The sequence below is a fragment of the Physeter macrocephalus genome, chromosome 10 (genome assembly GCF_002837175.3).
Source record: "Physeter macrocephalus isolate SW-GA chromosome 10, ASM283717v5, whole genome shotgun sequence".
Classification (NCBI taxonomy): domain Eukaryota; kingdom Metazoa; phylum Chordata; class Mammalia; order Artiodactyla; family Physeteridae; genus Physeter; species Physeter macrocephalus.
The window spans coordinates 81,210,913-81,228,343 of NC_041223.1; the positions used below are offsets into that span (position 1 = coordinate 81,210,913).

The window sequence follows — 17,431 nt, forward strand, 5'->3', positions numbered from 1 at the left end:
TATTTTAAGTTTCATTAATAATGCAGCTGACAACAAACACAAAGCCTCAGTGGCATCACAGCAGTAAGCATTTATTTTTGCTCACAAATCTGTGGATCAGCTGAAAGGTTCTGCTGATCTGGGCTGGCCTGGTTCATCTTGGCTGGGCTCATGAATTCACAGTCAGCTGGCAGGGTGCTACCTGGTGCAGAATGGCTCCACCTGGGTGCACTCAGCTCTGCTTTATCATCTCTCATCCTCCAGCTTATTGTCATAGAGGAGGCAGGGATCCAAAGAGAGAGAAAGAAACTGTACAAGAAGACGTTTTAAGACCTAGGTTTGGAACTAGCTTACTGTTATCTCTGCCACATTGTACCGCCCAAAACAAGCCATAAGGCCAGCCCGGATTCAAGGGATGGGGAACTACACTCCACTTCTTAATGGGAGTCTCATTGCGAGAGTGTGGATACAGGGGTGGAGGAAGAAATTGAGGACATTTTAAAGTCAGTTTACCACACACTTTAGCATCTTTTGGTTTTTGTTATTAATTTCTGTGAGGTATTTTGGGGAATAAAGAGTAGGATTTAATGAGTGGCTCCATGTGGAGGGTGATGCAGAGACAGAAAAAGCATTAAAAAATATGTGTGTGGTGGGTGAATTTACATGATCTCTAGTGTTACCTTGAAATACCTCAGCAAAGAAAACAATGAATATCTGAATCAAATATGGCAACATCATTTTCACAGATGAGAAATGGGCAGTGCGATACGGGTGCACGGTTCTACTTTTTGCAAATGTAGAATTTTTAAAGAGAAGAAATTTTAAAAGATAATGCTGAAGTTTCAAATCACACTGACTTGGACAATATTAGTGATATTGAAATAAGCAGTAAAGTTGAAGGGGGCCATGGTGTGGGACTCAGAATTAGTTCATTTCCATATGTTGAGTTTGAGGTAAGCTACCAAGTGAGGACAGTTCATAAATAATTGGAGGTTTGGAACTGGAGATAAGGACTGAGTGAACTGTTGTTCCATTTTAGTGTCAGCCGTCGTAAACATAGCATGTATGATTGCTGCTTTCCTTAATTTTCTGTTATTCTACAATCTAGTTTCCACATCCATTGAGGACTTTTGAAGAATATAGTTATGTTACTGATCTTTCTAAAATCGAATAATTAGAGGCTCCTTGTCTTTAGATATATTGCTTGACTTATTTGTAAGAATATTTTCAAGGATATAATTTACTCTTTTCTATTCTGATTTATCAGTTCCTGCCTTTTAAACCTTTTCTTTATGCTTCTTATTGAGTCTTTACTACCTTTGCCATAAGCAAGTTAATTTAGAGCTTGCATTTGGCTGTTATGTTAAGTAACTCAGCTTTGATAGATAAACAGATAAATTTATCTAAATTTATATTTAAATGTTAGGAAATAGAATATATCCTTTCCAATTTATTTTCTGATTTATGAAATGACTGTTTAGGAGACTGAGATGAGAAACTTACAAATTCAGGTAATGAAATGCAGGCAGAACTCAGAGAGACTGCACGTTCAGCTCCTGACCACTGCAGTAAAGTGGGTATTGCAGTAGTCACATGAAGTTTTTGGTTGCTCAGTGCATATAAAAGTGATGTTTATACTAAACCGTAGTCTGTTAAGTGTGCAATAGCATTATGTCTAAAAACACAACGTACATACCTTAAGTAAAAAATACCTAATGCTAGAAAACGCAACAGTAACATCAAAGATCACCAATCATAGATCACCATAGCAAACATAATAACAGTGAAAATGAAATAAATGAAATAAAATTACCAAAATGTGACACAGAGACACGAAGTGAGCAAATGCTGCTGGGGAAAATGGCAACGATCGGCTTGCTCGGCACAAGGTTGCCACAGACCTTCAGTTTGTAAAGAAACACATTATGGGCGAGGTGTAATAAAGTGAAGTGTAATAAAACGAGGTCTGCCTGTAGTCCTGTGCAGTATTTTACTTCAGTGTTTTTAAAATAACATCAATAAATATCTTACTGAATAGCAATAGAGTCATGGCCCAGCAAGAGCTAAATGGGGGTGGGGTGTGAGGAGGCACTTCCTGCGCACGTTTGGTGATGGTCCTTGTCCTGCGCACCCACAGGGCTTAGTGTTTAATTTTGCCACCGTTGTTGTTACACGATAAGGAACCGACTAGGCAGGGCCTGAGCTGGAGGCAGGCGCAGAAGAGAGAGAACGTGTGGCATCTGAGTAGGTCTGTTTTTGATATAATTACATTGTTTTTCCTTAACGGTAAACCAATATCCCAGATACTAACAATCTAAAGAAAAACTAGCTGTATTTTCATTTTAACCTATTCTGTCTTTTTTAAAGTATGGTAGATTGTAAACTCTGAAAAGAAAATTGAGACTCTATAGCACTGATTATAAATTTGATGTTATTAAATGGTATGTGGGCCTATGTCTTATGTAAATGAGAGCTATAAGAACTCAGTGTAACTAACTTGTTTTGAGTTGTTTATTATACTAGAAGTACATGATTACAAGTTGGTGGACTTCCCAATTGACTCTATTCAAAATTCGTTTATCAAGAGGGCTCCAAAGGGGGAGGAGAGATCGCCTTTTAAATATACAGGGAAAAATGTTATTTAAACACCTGCTCTCAACAGCATAAAGGATAAGAGAGTGGGATTAAATTGAAGCTGTAGCAATTTCAGTTAGATATTAAACTGGAAGGGAAATTTCCTCTCTTTGGAGACCATTGCAAAATTATGAGAACATCTTTTTCTGGAATTCTTTAGGATATTGCTATTGAGTACTCATCTGCATACAATTTGTTACTAATTCGAGGAGAGGTGAGGCACTTTTGCCAGAATGTAGATTAATGCACTGCTTTCTTCAGTGAGAAACTTGCTAGGAAGAAAAAACAAAAAGACTAGCTAAAACAGTGTGTTCTGAGATGGAGTCGGTTTGCTGGATTTCACTGCAGGTTGGTAACAAGTCACAGAGATGCTCCAGTGTACGTGCCACAGTTTAAAGAACACAGCTTTAGAGTATCAGTGAATGGCTTCTAGAATGGAGTTGAGTTTAATTCATTTCGGAAGAAAGCAAATGGACTAACGTTAGGTATTCTCAAATATTTAGAAAGTGTGGGAACTTGGGCAAAGTGTTGTATGTTTTAACATTCTTTTGTAAAGCAAGTGAAATGTTATCAGTTTGATTTGTTTCCATGTGTGTTTGGGACAGTCAGCAATCCAGCATACTGCTGATAATAAAACAAGTAATGAGGGAAACGGCCATGGAGTGTAAGTTGAAACGATGATAGTAGTAGTTTGTTATTTTTTATTTTCTTTCACATGTGGTTTCCCATAAAACAGTTTAATTACATACCTGTAGCTACAACTGCTTTTCCTAGTCAGTCCTAGCACCATTCCCTTGTCATAAGCTATACTACTGCAAGGTGAATAATGTATTATGATTTGGAAATAAAGAAGATGAAGGATATGGACTTAGAAATTGTTTTCTTAAATTTCAGTAACATCACAAAACCGTGGAGCTGAAATCCTCTTAGGAAAGGCCTGTAGAACCCTAGAAACCGGGTTCCATACTACAGTCTTTAAAGGCTCTGAACAAAACAATCTTAAATCCCTTCCATTTATGATTCTGAGGTTGTTAAACTCATGGGAAGTTGATAGTTTGATTTAAAAATGATTGTCAGCCAAAAGAGTCAGAAAATTTCATGCTGATTTTTGGATTATTGACATTGATTACAACCTTGGAAAAAATGATCCCTTGTCTATAATGTCGTGTATATGTTGTATAAAGTTCACAAACTGAGGACTTCTGATTAAGTGGTGCTGATTGGACTCACAGGAAACCACCTCAAGTTTTCTTCAAGGCCTTCAAAACTGTCTAAAATTGTCTCTTTCTTCATTAAGGTGTAAGAACTGAGAATACTATTTAAGAAGTTCATCACTTTCTCAGGTTTAAATGAATCAGCCATTCTTTGTAGTCAGAAAAGTTAGTTTTCTCACAGCAATTTACATCAATTATTAGACTACTTCTAAATCTTTAGATTTCTCTCATTATTGTGTCCTACCTCATTTTTAAAATCGATGCCATAGTATAGGTCTGCCATTTGTGGCCTGTGTGAGATAGGATGTCTGCATCCTTTGAAGGATCATAATGATGGAGCATAACAGTCAATGATGGAGCTGATACTGACTGAGTATGCCAGCAGTTAGCCAGTACTGGCCTTGAACGCATCTGTGTTTGAAGTATAAATATATAGAAGAAATCAAATTAGGAACTGTGAAAAGAACTATAGAAAACAGAAAAAAATAGTTTAATATTAATGTTGTCAGTTAAGTAGAAGAAAATCTTTCCATTAAAGGACAGTTGTTAGGAGAAAGTGTCTACTCGAAAATCAAAGCATAAATGACGTGACTCTAAGGCAATGCAAACACCAATGGGAAGAGAAACATGAAACTTATGAATTTGTGTACTTGTTAACAAAGTGTACAATAATGTGTTTCCATAATAATGCAAATATGTAATTTAAGGAACAATTTGTGTAAAGAGGAATTTTTAGGGGTCAAATATTACTTAACCCAGGAGCTATCTGTATGGATTTTATGAGAGTTCCACCTGTAAATAACAAGATGCTCTCAAAGAGGTAACCAGTAAATTTGGCTAGATAATAAACGATAAGAATAGATCTTTCCTGATCTTAATAAAGACTTTTTGAGACAGCAAGTTAGCTCATTGTTTTCTTGACAAAATTAAATAATGGATTTTAAAAGTTAACATTGGGGTAAAAAGTTTATATTTCCAAAATTAAAGAGTTATGTTAAGTATCCAGTTTCAAAAGATTTTACCTAAAAGGAAATAAGAATCTGCTCTGAAGCTTTTTTCCTAAAGTTACTCATGATCCTACAATAACTCCACAGCCTCTTCGGAGCTTTGCAGGGAAGATGTAGTGACCCAAGTAGTCTGTCTTTTGTACAGTAGGAAGATATTCTAAGAAAATACAGAGTCTTAGAAAATATACTCTTAACTTACTCTTTTTGAATAAATTATTTGTGATATGTTCTTGAACAACAGGAAAGGGAGTAGAAATTTAGAACTCTAAATTAAGGAAGTTGTAATAGGAGATTAGCTTTGAAACTTATTGAAATGATAGAAATAAGTCAAAATAATAAATATATTTACAAAATTAAATCTTAGAGTTTTTAAAAACTATGTCCATTTCACATAGATTAGTGAGTTGGTTCTCCAGATTTATTAATAAAATATGGAAAAGGAGAATGATGGTGGGGGAAGTAATTGTTAAATTCTGCATCTTACATAAATGAAAAGCAAAATTTTTAAAAATGTCCTTCTGTAAAAACCTATACCTATATACTAATGTTTTTGAAAAACTTATTTGCTTTCTAATGGAATTAGAGATTATATGTGGTTATTACAAAAAAAAAAGCAAGTTAACCAGAGTCGACATAGCAAATGAAGGAATGGAAAAAGTAAGCAACATCAAAAACAAAAAATATAGAATAAGATGACAAGTACAAACATTAAAATTATTGTGACCATAAAATTCAAATAGTTTTAAGTTTTCCGGTTTAAAGGCAGACTTTTGGATTTTAAATCCAATAATTTTCTGTTTATAACAGACATACCCCGTGTTTTGAGAACAGATGCCTACAAATGAAAAATGCTGATTTGGTGAATTGAAGCTTTTATCATTATGAAAAGACTTCTGTATCCTAATAATGCTGTTTGCTTTTAACTCTGTTTTGTCTAATATTAATATTGTGACATCAGCTTTCTTTTGGTTAAAATTTTCAAAGTGTACCTTTTACCATTCTTTTATTTGCAGACTTTCTGTATCCTTGTATTTTCAATTTTTCTGTTGTAAACAACATACAGTGGGATTTATCTTTTTCATTCTCTAGGGTACTCTTTGTGTTTAACTGGAGCATTTGGTCCATTTATATTTAATGTAATTGCTGATATATTTGTGTTTATATCCGTTATCTTATATTTTGTGCTTTCTATGTACCCTCTTCTTTTTTTCTCCCTGTGCATCTTTTTTTTTTTTTTTTTCATGTTCTGATTTTGGCCAAGATCTTCACGTTTATTCTTTGAGAGAGATTTTCCTTGTGTCTGGCCTTTTGGGAAATACCAATCTAGGACCCACTTTTTGTTTCTTTAAGGAAAAGTTTAAAACTTACGAAAGTATAGTAAACACATATATACCTATGATCTAGCCAACAATTATCAAAGTTTTTTCTCCTTATTTCACCTATTACCCTCCTCCCCAATCTTTTTTTAGTATCTCTAATACAGGAAGACTTTTGTTTTAAAAAACCTGCAAAACCATTATTGCACTTAAAGAAATGTTTAAAATAATTTCTTGAAATCAAATAAAACTGTTCTCATTTCTTCAGTCATCTTATAAATGTGTTTTTATTGTTTGTTTGTTTGAATCAGTATCCCTCCAAAATTTACAGGTTGTATTTGGGTGTTATATCTCTTAGATTTTTTTTTTTAATTTGTAATTACTAGTTTGATCCAAAAGCTTGATTAAATTCTGATAGTTTTTGAGAAGAGTCCTTCATAGCTGATGCTGTGTCCTTCCTGTTACATTATATTTGGGGACATAAAATGTCTGCCTCTTTTCATGAGATTGACTCAGGTATTGTCAATCTGATGCATCTATTATAAAGTTCTCCATCACTTAATTGATGGTACCTATTCATAACTTTTGTCCAGAATTCTATTTTACTAGGGCTTACAAAATGGTGATATTCTATTATTCCTTCTGCATTTATTAGCTATAATTCTGTGAAGAAGAATTTTGCCTCATTAACTATTTGGTTACTCTGAAATACAGTTTATACAGGAAAGACATGGCAAATGTTTTATTCTTTTTCTTATTTACTGGTTTTCAGAATATTGTGTTGTTGCTCTAGCATTTCAAATATCATCAGTTTTTATTTAGTACAGATATATCTCAGATATATTATGAGTTCAGTTCTAGACCATCGCGATAAAGTGAATATCACAATAAATAAGTTCACAGGAATTTTTTGGTTTCCCAGAGCATGTAAAAGTTATGTTTACACTTAAAACAGTAAATGTGCAATAGGATTTTGTCTAAAAAAAATGCACGTACCTTAATTTTAAAATACTTTATCACTAAAAAGTGCTAACCATCGGGCTTCCCTGGTGGTGCAGTGGTTGAGAGTCCGCCTGCCGATGCAGGGGACACGGGTTCGTGTCCCAGTCCAGGAAGATCCCACATGCTGCAGAGCGGCTGGGCCCGTGAGCCATGGCCGCTGAGCCTGCGTGTCCAGAGCCTGTGCTCCGCAACGGGAGAGGCCACAACAGTGAGAGGCCCACGTACCGAAAAAAAAAAAAAAAAAAAAAAAAAAAAAAAAAAAAAGCTAACCATCATGTGAGCCTTCAGTGAGTTGTAATCTTTTGGCTGGTGGAGGATCTTGCTTCAGTGTTGATGGCTGCTGAGTGATCAGGATGGTGATTACTGAAGGTAGGGGTGGTAATGTGACAAAATATGACAATGAAGTTTGCTGCATTGATTGGCTCTTCCTTTCACGAACTATGTCTCTGTAGCATGCAGCACTGTTTGGTATCATTTTATCCACAGTAGAACTTCTTTCAAAATTGTAGTTAATCCTTTCAAACCCTGTCCCTGCTTTATCAACTAAGTTTAATATTCTGAATCCTTTGCTGTCATTTCAACAGTCTTCACAGCATCTTCCCCAACAGTAGATTCCATCTCAAGAGACCACTTTCTCTGCTCATCCATAAGAAGCAACTCCTCATCCATTCAAGTTTGTCATGAGATTGCAGCAATCCAGTCACATCTCAGGCTCCACTTCTAATTCTGGTTCTCTTGCCGTTTCCTGGGGGAGCTGTGACAGGTTCTCAAACTAAGACAACAGTGAGGTTTGCTGCATCTCTTGACGCGTCCTTTCACGAACAACTTCTCCGTAGCCTGCAAAGCCGTTTGATAGCATTTTACCCGTGGTAGAATTTCTTTCAAAATTGGAGTCAGTCCTCTCAAACCCAGCTGCTACGTTATCATCGAAATTTACGTAATATTCTAAATCCTTTGCTGTCATTGCAACAATCTTCATAGCATCTTCACCAGGAGTAGATTCCACCTCAAGAAACCACTTCCTTTGCTCATACATGAGAAGCAACTCCTCATCCGTTAAAGTTTAATCATGAGGTTGCAGCATTCAGCCACATCTTCAGGCTCCACTTCTAATTCTGGTTCTCTTGCCGTTTCCACCACATCTGCAGTGACTTCCTCCACTGACGAGTGAGTCCCTCCAAGTCATCCAGGAGGGTTGGAATCAACTTCTTCTGAACCCCTTTTAATGTTGATATTTGGACCTCTTCCCGTGAATCATGAATATTCTTAATGGCATCTAGAATGATGAATTCTTTCTGGAAGGTTTTCAATTGACTTTGCCCAGATTGACCAGAGGAGTCACTGTCTCTGGAAGCTATAGCCTTATGAAATGTATTTCTTAAATCATAAGACTTGGGAGTGGAAATGACTCCTTGATCCGTGGGCTGCAGAATGGATGTTCTGTTACCAGGCATGAAAACAACATGAATCTCGTTGTCCATCTCCACCCGAGCTCTGGGGTGACCAGGCGCATTGTCAACGAGCAGTCACATTTTGAAAGGAATTTTTTTTTCTTAGCAGTAGGTCTCAACAGTGGGCTTAAAATATTCAGTAAGCCGTGTTGTAAACAGACGTACTGTCATCCAGGCTTTGTTGCTCCATTTAGAGAGCACCGGCAGAGGAGATTTTGCCCTAGGATTTTCACAATGGTGAGTGAACATTGGCTTCAAGTTAAGTCACCAGCTGCATCAGCCCTAACAAGAGAGTCAGCCTGTCCTTTGAAGCTTTGAAGCCCGGCATTGACTTCTCTCTAGCTATGAAAGTCCTAGACGGCATCTTCTAATAGAACACTATTTTGCCTAAGTTGAAAATCTTTTGTTCAGTGCAGCCACCTTCACGAATTGTCTTAGCCAGATCTTCTGGATAACTCGCTGCAGCTTCTTCATCAGCACTTGCTGCTTCCCCTTGCACTTTGTTGTTATGGAGACGGCTTCTTTCCTTAAACCTCATAGACCAGCCTCTGCTGGCTTCAGACTTTGCTTCTGCAGCTTCCTCATCTCTCGCAGCCTTCAGAGAGTTAAAGAGAGTTAGGGCCTTGCTCTGGATTAGACTTTGGCTTAAGGGAATGTTGTGACTGGTTTGATCTTCTCTCCAGGCAACTAAAACTTTCTTCATATCAGCAATAAGGTTGTTTTGCTTTCTTATCATTCATGTGTTCACTGGGGCAGCACTTTTAATTTCCTTCAAGACTTTCCCTTTACATCCACAATGTGGCTACCTGTTTGGCACAAGAGGCCTAGTTTTCTGCCTCAGCTTTGAACATGCCTTCCTTACTAAGCTTAATTGTTTCTAGCTTTTGATTTAAAGTGAGAAACAACCAACTCTTCCTTTAACTTCAACACTTAGAGGCCATTGTAGGTTTATTAATTGGCCTAATTTCAATATCGTGTGTCTCAGAGAACGGGGAGGCCTGAGGAGAGGGAGAGAGATGGGGGGGAATGGCTGGTCGGTAGAGCGGTCAGAACACACACAACATTTATTAAGTTCATTGTCTTATATGAGTGGTTTGTGGGGCCCCAAAACAATTACAAGAGTAGCATCAAAGATCACTGATCGCAGATCACCGTAACACATGTAATAATAATGAAAAAGTTTGAAATACTGTGAGAATTACCAAAATGTGACACTGAGACACGAAGTGAGCGAATGCTATTGAGAAAATCATGCCAATAGACTTGCTTGACACAGGGTTGCTAGAAACCTTCAACTTGTAAAAAACAAAATATTGGGTTAGCCAAAAAGTGCCTTCGGTTTTTAAGTAAAAGTAAAAGACATATTTTTCATTTTCACCAAGAACTTTATTGAGCAACACATTCACCGTTTTGTTCCACTATCTTCTGCCATTTATCAGGCAACTTCATACTGTCCTTTGAAGCTTTGAAGCCCGGCATTGACTTCTCTCTAGCTATGAAAGTCCTAGACGGCATCTTCTAATAGAACACTATTTTGCCTAAGTTGAAAATCTTTTGTTCAGTGCAGCCACCTTCACGAATTGTCTTAGCCAGATCTTCTGGATAACTCGCTGCAGCTTCTTCATCAGCACTTGCTGCTTCCCCTTGCACTTTGTTGTTATGGAGACGGCTTCTTTCCTTAAACCTCATAGACCAGCCTCTGCTGGCTTCAGACTTTGCTTCTGCAGCTTCCTCATCTCTCGCAGCCTTCAGAGAGTTAAAGAGAGTTAGGGCCTTGCTCTGGATTAGACTTTGGCTTAAGGGAATGTTGTGACTGGTTTGATCTTCTCTCCAGGCAACTAAAACTTTCTTCATATCAGCAATAAGGTTGTTTTGCTTTCTTATCATTCATGTGTTCACTGGGGCAGCACTTTTAATTTCCTTCAAGACTTTCCCTTTACATCCACAATGTGGCTACCTGTTTGGCACAAGAGGCCTAGTTTTCTGCCTCAGCTTTGAACATGCCTTCCTTACTAAGCTTAATTGTTTCTAGCTTTTGATTTAAAGTGAGAAACAACCAACTCTTCCTTTAACTTCAACACTTAGAGGCCATTGTAGGTTTATTAATTGGCCTAATTTCAATATCGTGTGTCTCAGAGAACGGGGAGGCCTGAGGAGAGGGAGAGAGATGGGGGGGAATGGCTGGTCGGTAGAGCGGTCAGAACACACACAACATTAATTAAGTTCATTGTCTTATATGAGTGGTTTGTGGGGCCCCAAAACAATTACAAGAGTAGCATCAAAGATCACTGATCGCAGATCACCGTAACACATGTAATAATAATGAAAAAGTTTGAAATACTGTGAGAATTACCAAAATGTGACACTGAGACACGAAGTGAGCGAATGCTATTGAGAAAATCATGCCAATAGACTTGCTTGACACAGGGTTGCTAGAAACCTTCAACTTGTAAAAAACAAAATATTGGGTTAGCCAAAAAGTGCCTTCGGTTTTTAAGTAAAAGTAAAAGACATATTTTTCATTTTCACCAAGAACTTTATTGAGCAACACATTCACCGTTTTGTTCCACTATCTTCTGCCATTTATCAGGCAACTTCATAATTCCATCTTCCCAAAACTTTTTATCTTTTTGAGCAAAGAACTGTTCTAGATGCCTTTTACAAGTCTTCCAGGGAATTGAAATTTTTTCCATTAAGAGAATTCTGTAAAGACCGAAATAAATGGAAATCCAAAGGTGCAATGTCTGGTGAATACAGGGGATGAATCAGAACTTCCCAGCCAAGCTATAACAGTTTTTGCCTGGTCATCAAAGAAACATGCGGTCTTGTGTTATCCTGATTGGAAGATTATGCGTTTTCTGTTGACTAATTCTGGACGCTTTTCGTCAAGTGCTGCTTTCACTTGGTCTAATTGGGAGCAGTACTTGTTGGAATTAATCATTTGGTTTTCCGGAAGGAGCCCCTTCCAATCCCACCATATACACACCATCACCTTCTTTGGATGAAGACCGGCCTTTGATGTGGTTGGTGGTGGTTTATTTTGCTTGCCCCACGATCTCTTCCGTTGCACATTGTTGTGCAGTATCCACTTTTCGTCGCCCCTCACAATATGTTTTAAAAATGGAATATTTTCATTACGTTTAAGTAGAGAATCACATGCAGAAATACGGTCAAGGAGGTTTTCTCGCTTAACTCACGTGGAACCCAAAGATCAAAGCCATTAACATAACCAGGCTGGTGCACATGATTTTCAGCACCTGATTTGGATATTTTGAGTATGTCGGCTCTCTCCTGCGTGGTGTAACGTTGGTTGTTCTCAATTAATGTCTCGATTTGATCGCTGTCAACTTCAACTGGTCTGCCCGACTGTGGAGCATCGTCCAGCGAGAAATCTCCAGCACGAAAGTTTGCAAACCACTTTTGACATATTCGATCAGTCACAGCACCTTCTCCACACACTGCACAAATCTTTTTGTGTGTTTCAGTTGCGTCTTTACCTTTCTTGAAATAATAAAGCACAATATGCTGAAAATGTTGCCTTTTTTCTTCCATCTTCAATATTAAAAAGGCTGCACAAAAATTCACCAATTTTGATAAGTCTTGTTTTAAATGCATGCTGATATGACAGCTGTGACATACAATCTAATAAAATTGTTTTGAATGAAGTTAAAGACAACCAAGGGCTACTAGAGCCATCTTATGGGAAAAGACCGAACGAACCTTTTGGCCACCCCAATACCTTCGAATAAAGTGTGATAAAAACAAGTTATGCCTATACCAATATGAACTCTTGGATTTTTAATGTATCTGATGGTAATTCTGCGTCATTAGTCTTCTTGATGTTCAGAGAGAGCCTTGTAGGTTGATTTCTGTGAACTTCTCATGGAGTGATCCAGGCAGTATTTGAGAGCTTCTGTGTTTCCTACTGTGACTAGCTTTTCCAGATTCTAGTATATTCCCTGCTCTAGATTTGGAATCAGCCAACGGGCTCTAGTTCCTTTTAGTAGGAAATAGTGTTTAGAGATCATAATATACGTGTTAAAGATACACATTTTTATTGAGTCATTGCTTCTAGGCCTTCTCAGTTGACAGAGATAGAAAATACATTTTTTAAGAAAAATACATGATAAATTTTTACTATTTTCCTATTCTAATTTTAGATTACAAGGATTTTACTTTTTAAATTTTATATTTATCTCTTCATTTACACTGAAAATCTTGGTTCCTAATAACATGATTACTTAACTTGCTTTATTCATGTGTGTGCAAATATGTCTAAGATAATTTCAAAGTAATAGTAGCACCACCAACAAGACTATAAATGTTTAAAACTTCTTTGGGGTTCTCTTTTATTGTAGGATATATCCCATGAGGAATAGGCACTTAAAGTACTATGTTTTAAAAATCACTTGAAAGAACTTTGTGAAATTGCAGTTAAGAAGGTACACATTAAGTTCAGTTGTTTTAGGGTGGTTTAGGGGATTGCTTTTTTTAAATTTAATTTATTTTGTTATTATAGAAAAATATTTTGTGGTTCCAAAATCAAAACTCTGAAGTACATACATTGAGAGAGGCCGTGTTTTCATCCCGGTCCCTTCTCCTGACCCCCATTCCCCCACCTATAGGTAACCATTTTATTTTTTATTAGTTTTGTGTATATCCTTACCTTTTATTACTTTTTTTTTTTTTTTTTTTGCGGTACGCAGGCCTCTCACTGTTGTGGCCTCTCCCGTTGCGGAGCACAGGCTCCGGACGCGCAGGCTCAGCGGCCACGGCTCACGGGCCCAGCAGCTCCACGGCACGTGGGATCCTCCCGGACCGGGGCACGAACCCGCGTCCCCTGCAACGGCAGGCGGACTCTCAACCACTGCGCCACCACGGAAGCCCATTGCTTTTTTTAAAAGGCAAAAAATATATATAATCATATTCTTTCTTCTTACACAAAGGTGGCATAGTACACAGGTTCCATGCTTGCTTTTGTTGGTAAAAAATGTGTCTTAGAGGTCACTCCTTTGCAGCATGTAGAGATATACTAAATATATATATGTAAATATAGATATAGATATACTAAAATATATATATAAAAGATTACTTTTTGTAACCATGTGGTACTGCATTGTATAGTTGCACCATAGTTTATTCAGCCAGTCCCTTAATGATGGACATTTTGCTCTTATCTTGAGTTTTCCTGTTGCAGTTAAGGCTGCAATGAATACCTCATTGAATATTTTTGCTAAAGTATCTTTGGGAAATAGTCTTAAAAGTGGGATGCTAGGTCAAAGAGTAAATGTCTATGTGTTTTTGCTCCTTATTGCTAAATTCCCCTCCATATGGCGTTGCACAATTTTACCTCACCAGCAGTACAGAAGAATTCCTTTTTGCCCAGAGCCTCACCAGCAGAGTATTTTGTCAAACTGCTGGTTTTCTTTCGATGTGACAGATGAGAGAGGATAGCCCATTATAGTTTTAATTTGTAGTTTTTAAAATTATAAGTAAGATTGAAAATTTTTTCATGTATTTAAGAGACATTTGCAGTTCTTTTCTGGTGAACTGTTTATTAATTTTCTTTTTCACTTTTTTAGGTTGATTGGCTTTTTTCTTCTCAGTTTTTAGATGCTCTTTATATATTAGGAATATAACCCAGCCTTTTAAAGCCGAAAGTAAGGTTTGTCAGAATGGATCAGCAGATGCCTGCAGGACAAAAGCAGCTTCATTGCGTTGTCTACTTGACTGATTTTGTTTGATAATTCCATACTATTTTGTTACTTCAATTTTATAAAGATATATTTTTATACTTTATTTGGATGTTTTAGTTGTTTTTTTTAGCAAGAAGTTGTTCTGAATAACCTAGCTCACCACAGCCCTTAGAAAGGGAAGTATTTTATCCTTGGCTTTTAAATTTTATCTCTTGGGCTTCCCTGGTGGCGCAGTGGTTGCGCGTCCGCCTGCCGCTGCAGGGGAACCGGGTTCGCGCCCCGGTCTGGGAGGATCCCACGTGCCGCGGAGCGGCTGGGCCCGTGAGCCATGGCCGCTGAGCCTGCGCGTCCGGAGCCTGTGCTCCGCAATGGGAGAGGCCACAGCAGAGGGAGGCCCGCATACCACAAAAAAAAAAAAAAAAAAAAAAAAAAAATTATCTCATTTGATATTTAACGTAAAAAAAGTTAACATATGCACATTTGAAAGTTTTGTTCATTTTTGAAGATTTATACCTTTAAAGTACCATGAATTTTAACTTAAAAAATATATTTACAGTCATAATAGACTGCTTTTATAAATGCAAAGTGAACATCGCTTAAAATAATGTAGGTAATTACTTCCAGTGGTTTGTTTTTCCTGTATCTCTAGAACTTAGCCCAGTGGCTAACACATAGGTGGGTCCTCAGTAAGTAATGAATTAGTGGTACGTGTATGTATATGTATACATACGCACATTTATTTATTTTTTAATATGTTGAACCGTATGTTTTAGGTACTTTTTTTTCATTTATTTATTTTTGGCTTCATTGGGTCTTTGTTGCTGCATGCGGGCTTTCTCTAGTTGCAGCAGGCGGGGGCTTCTCTTTGTTGCAGTGCGTGGGCTTCTAATTGCGGTGACTTCTCTTGTTGCGGAGCACAGGCTCTAGGCACGTAGGTTGCAGTAGTTGTGGCACGCGGGCTCAGTAGTTGTGGCTCGTGGGCTCTAGAGCACAGCCTCAGTAGTTGTGGCACACGGGCTTAGGTGCTCCGCGGCATGTGGGATCTTCCCAGACCAGGGATTGAACCCGTGTCCCCTGCATTGGCAGGCAGATTCTCAACCACTGTGCCACCAAGGAAGTCCCACATGCACATTTAAATTCAGGGAATTTTAAATTAGGATACTCTAAAAGTATACAGTAAATGCAGAGTGTTGTTTAAATGTCTCTGAATTTATGTGTGCAAATCATTATATTAGGATTGACGGTGTACACTTACAAATAGGACATAGTTCTTGTGCTTAAGAAGTTTAAAATGAAATGTCTATCAGTTGCTTAATACCACATACCTGAATATTTTTAAATAGCAATATTTCACTTAATCTTTAATTAAAATTAAAACTTGCTCTCCTTTGGTCCCAAGGCTCCTGCTGTTTCCACTTTGATTTTTCTTCTCAGTCATCTCACGTCTTCAAGGTGACCTCATCTTAATCTCAACTAAGCATCTATCTCTGTGGAGTTTTGCCATGTCTCTTTAAGGCCAAATTGTGATTTTAAAGGTTCTAAATTTAATTGGCTACTGTTTCATTCACTCTTTAATTCCGGCTTTGTGATCTGACCATATGTTCTCTTCAGGGCCACACCTTCCTAGAAATAATAGTAATAAATATATTTATATATTTTAATCTTTGTATTATTTACAAATGTAATATTTAAACTATCATCGAGGAAATTATTAAAGAAAAATAAAGACTAAATATTCAGCTCCCTAGAGTCCATCTAAAGTCATCCCTGATTTATAATCTTCATTTAGCTTTTAGTAACCCTCTGTGTGTGTGTGTGTGTGTGTGTGTGTGTGTGTGTGTGTGTGTGTGTGTACAAAGATACATGTATGCTCCATTACATACACAAACTAGTAGTGTAATGATGTTAAAACACAAACATATTATAATACTTTTATCTCATAATTTTTTCTGCTTAAACTGATATTGTTAATGACTGATAAGATTTTTTTTAATATATATTTTTTCTTAATTTTGTAGAATACATAAGCAACTAAAAGTGCATAAACTAAACAGAATAGTTATGACCTCAAAAAAATACTGAATTCTTTAAACCAAATACATATCTTATAGTATGAAACTAATTTTTTAAAAACCGTCTACTATTAATCCTGTATTTTCTCAAAATTATGCTTAAGAATAATTTATTATCTTTTAAAAGAAAAAATGAATAAATCAAATAAAGCATTGAAACTCTTAGAATCGTTAGTAACTCCTATGGTTGCTATGCATTCTCTCATTTAAGGTAAGATTGTTTTTCTCGTCTGTCTTTACACATGCCTGTTTCCCTTTGGGTTTTATGCCATGTTAGTATTTGACCTGTGTGTGGATCTGATACACTGTTTTCCACCAGCAGTAAATACTGTGGGAGACTGATAGAAGCAGACCAACTTTATTTTTTAATACATATAGATGTATAGAAATTGCAGCACTGCATATTTTTAAATGTTTTGAAGTGACTTCGTCTCTTTTGCTTTAGTTTTTACCAGATTCGTGCATCTATGAAAATTCCACCAAGAGTTCCCCACAGAGTAGAAGCTAGTTTGTTACATGCAGCAGGTAAGCCAAGGAATATTTTCAACTTTTAAAAAAAAATGTGAAGCAACATTATAATGACCAATAATAACTTTTCATAATTATTTTTATCTTTTAATTACAAATATAAGATGCCAAAGAGCATCATTCTCATACCTCTTATAAAAAATATATTTGAGGCCTCAGTAAAACAGGCTTGATTATAGGTTCCTTGTCTCCCTCTTAGGTTTCTTATGATGAGTGAATAAAAGAAAGTATGTGAAATTTCCATGAAACCAAACATAAGTGGGGGTGGTATCATTTATATCATGTAATATATAATTTTAACAAATACACAGTGAATGTGGACACATAATTTGACATATGATCACAAAGGTTTTATGATAAAGTTTTATAGTATGCGTTTTGAGAATATTTTTCAACCACTTTTTTTTTTCTGGTTGATTACTCTAATTAGAAAACAAAGGGCCAGAAAGCGTAAAATAAACATGTTATAGCAGCTCTTTTATTACTCATACTCTGAGGAGACACACCAGCATTAAAGGATTGGAGCCAAAAC

General features: G+C 36.8%; 1 protein-coding gene across 1 annotated transcript in view; it reads left to right on the forward strand.

Annotated features, from left to right (window-relative positions):
* FAM135A (family with sequence similarity 135 member A) overlaps window positions 1–17,431 on the forward strand; it is a 127,593-nt gene that overhangs the window by 18,787 nt on the left and 91,375 nt on the right. The window contains exon 4 of the mRNA XM_024132955.3: window positions 16,817–16,896. Within this exon, the coding sequence (XP_023988723.1) occupies window positions 16,817–16,896 (80 nt within the window). The remainder of the gene's footprint in view (window positions 1–16,816; window positions 16,897–17,431) is intronic.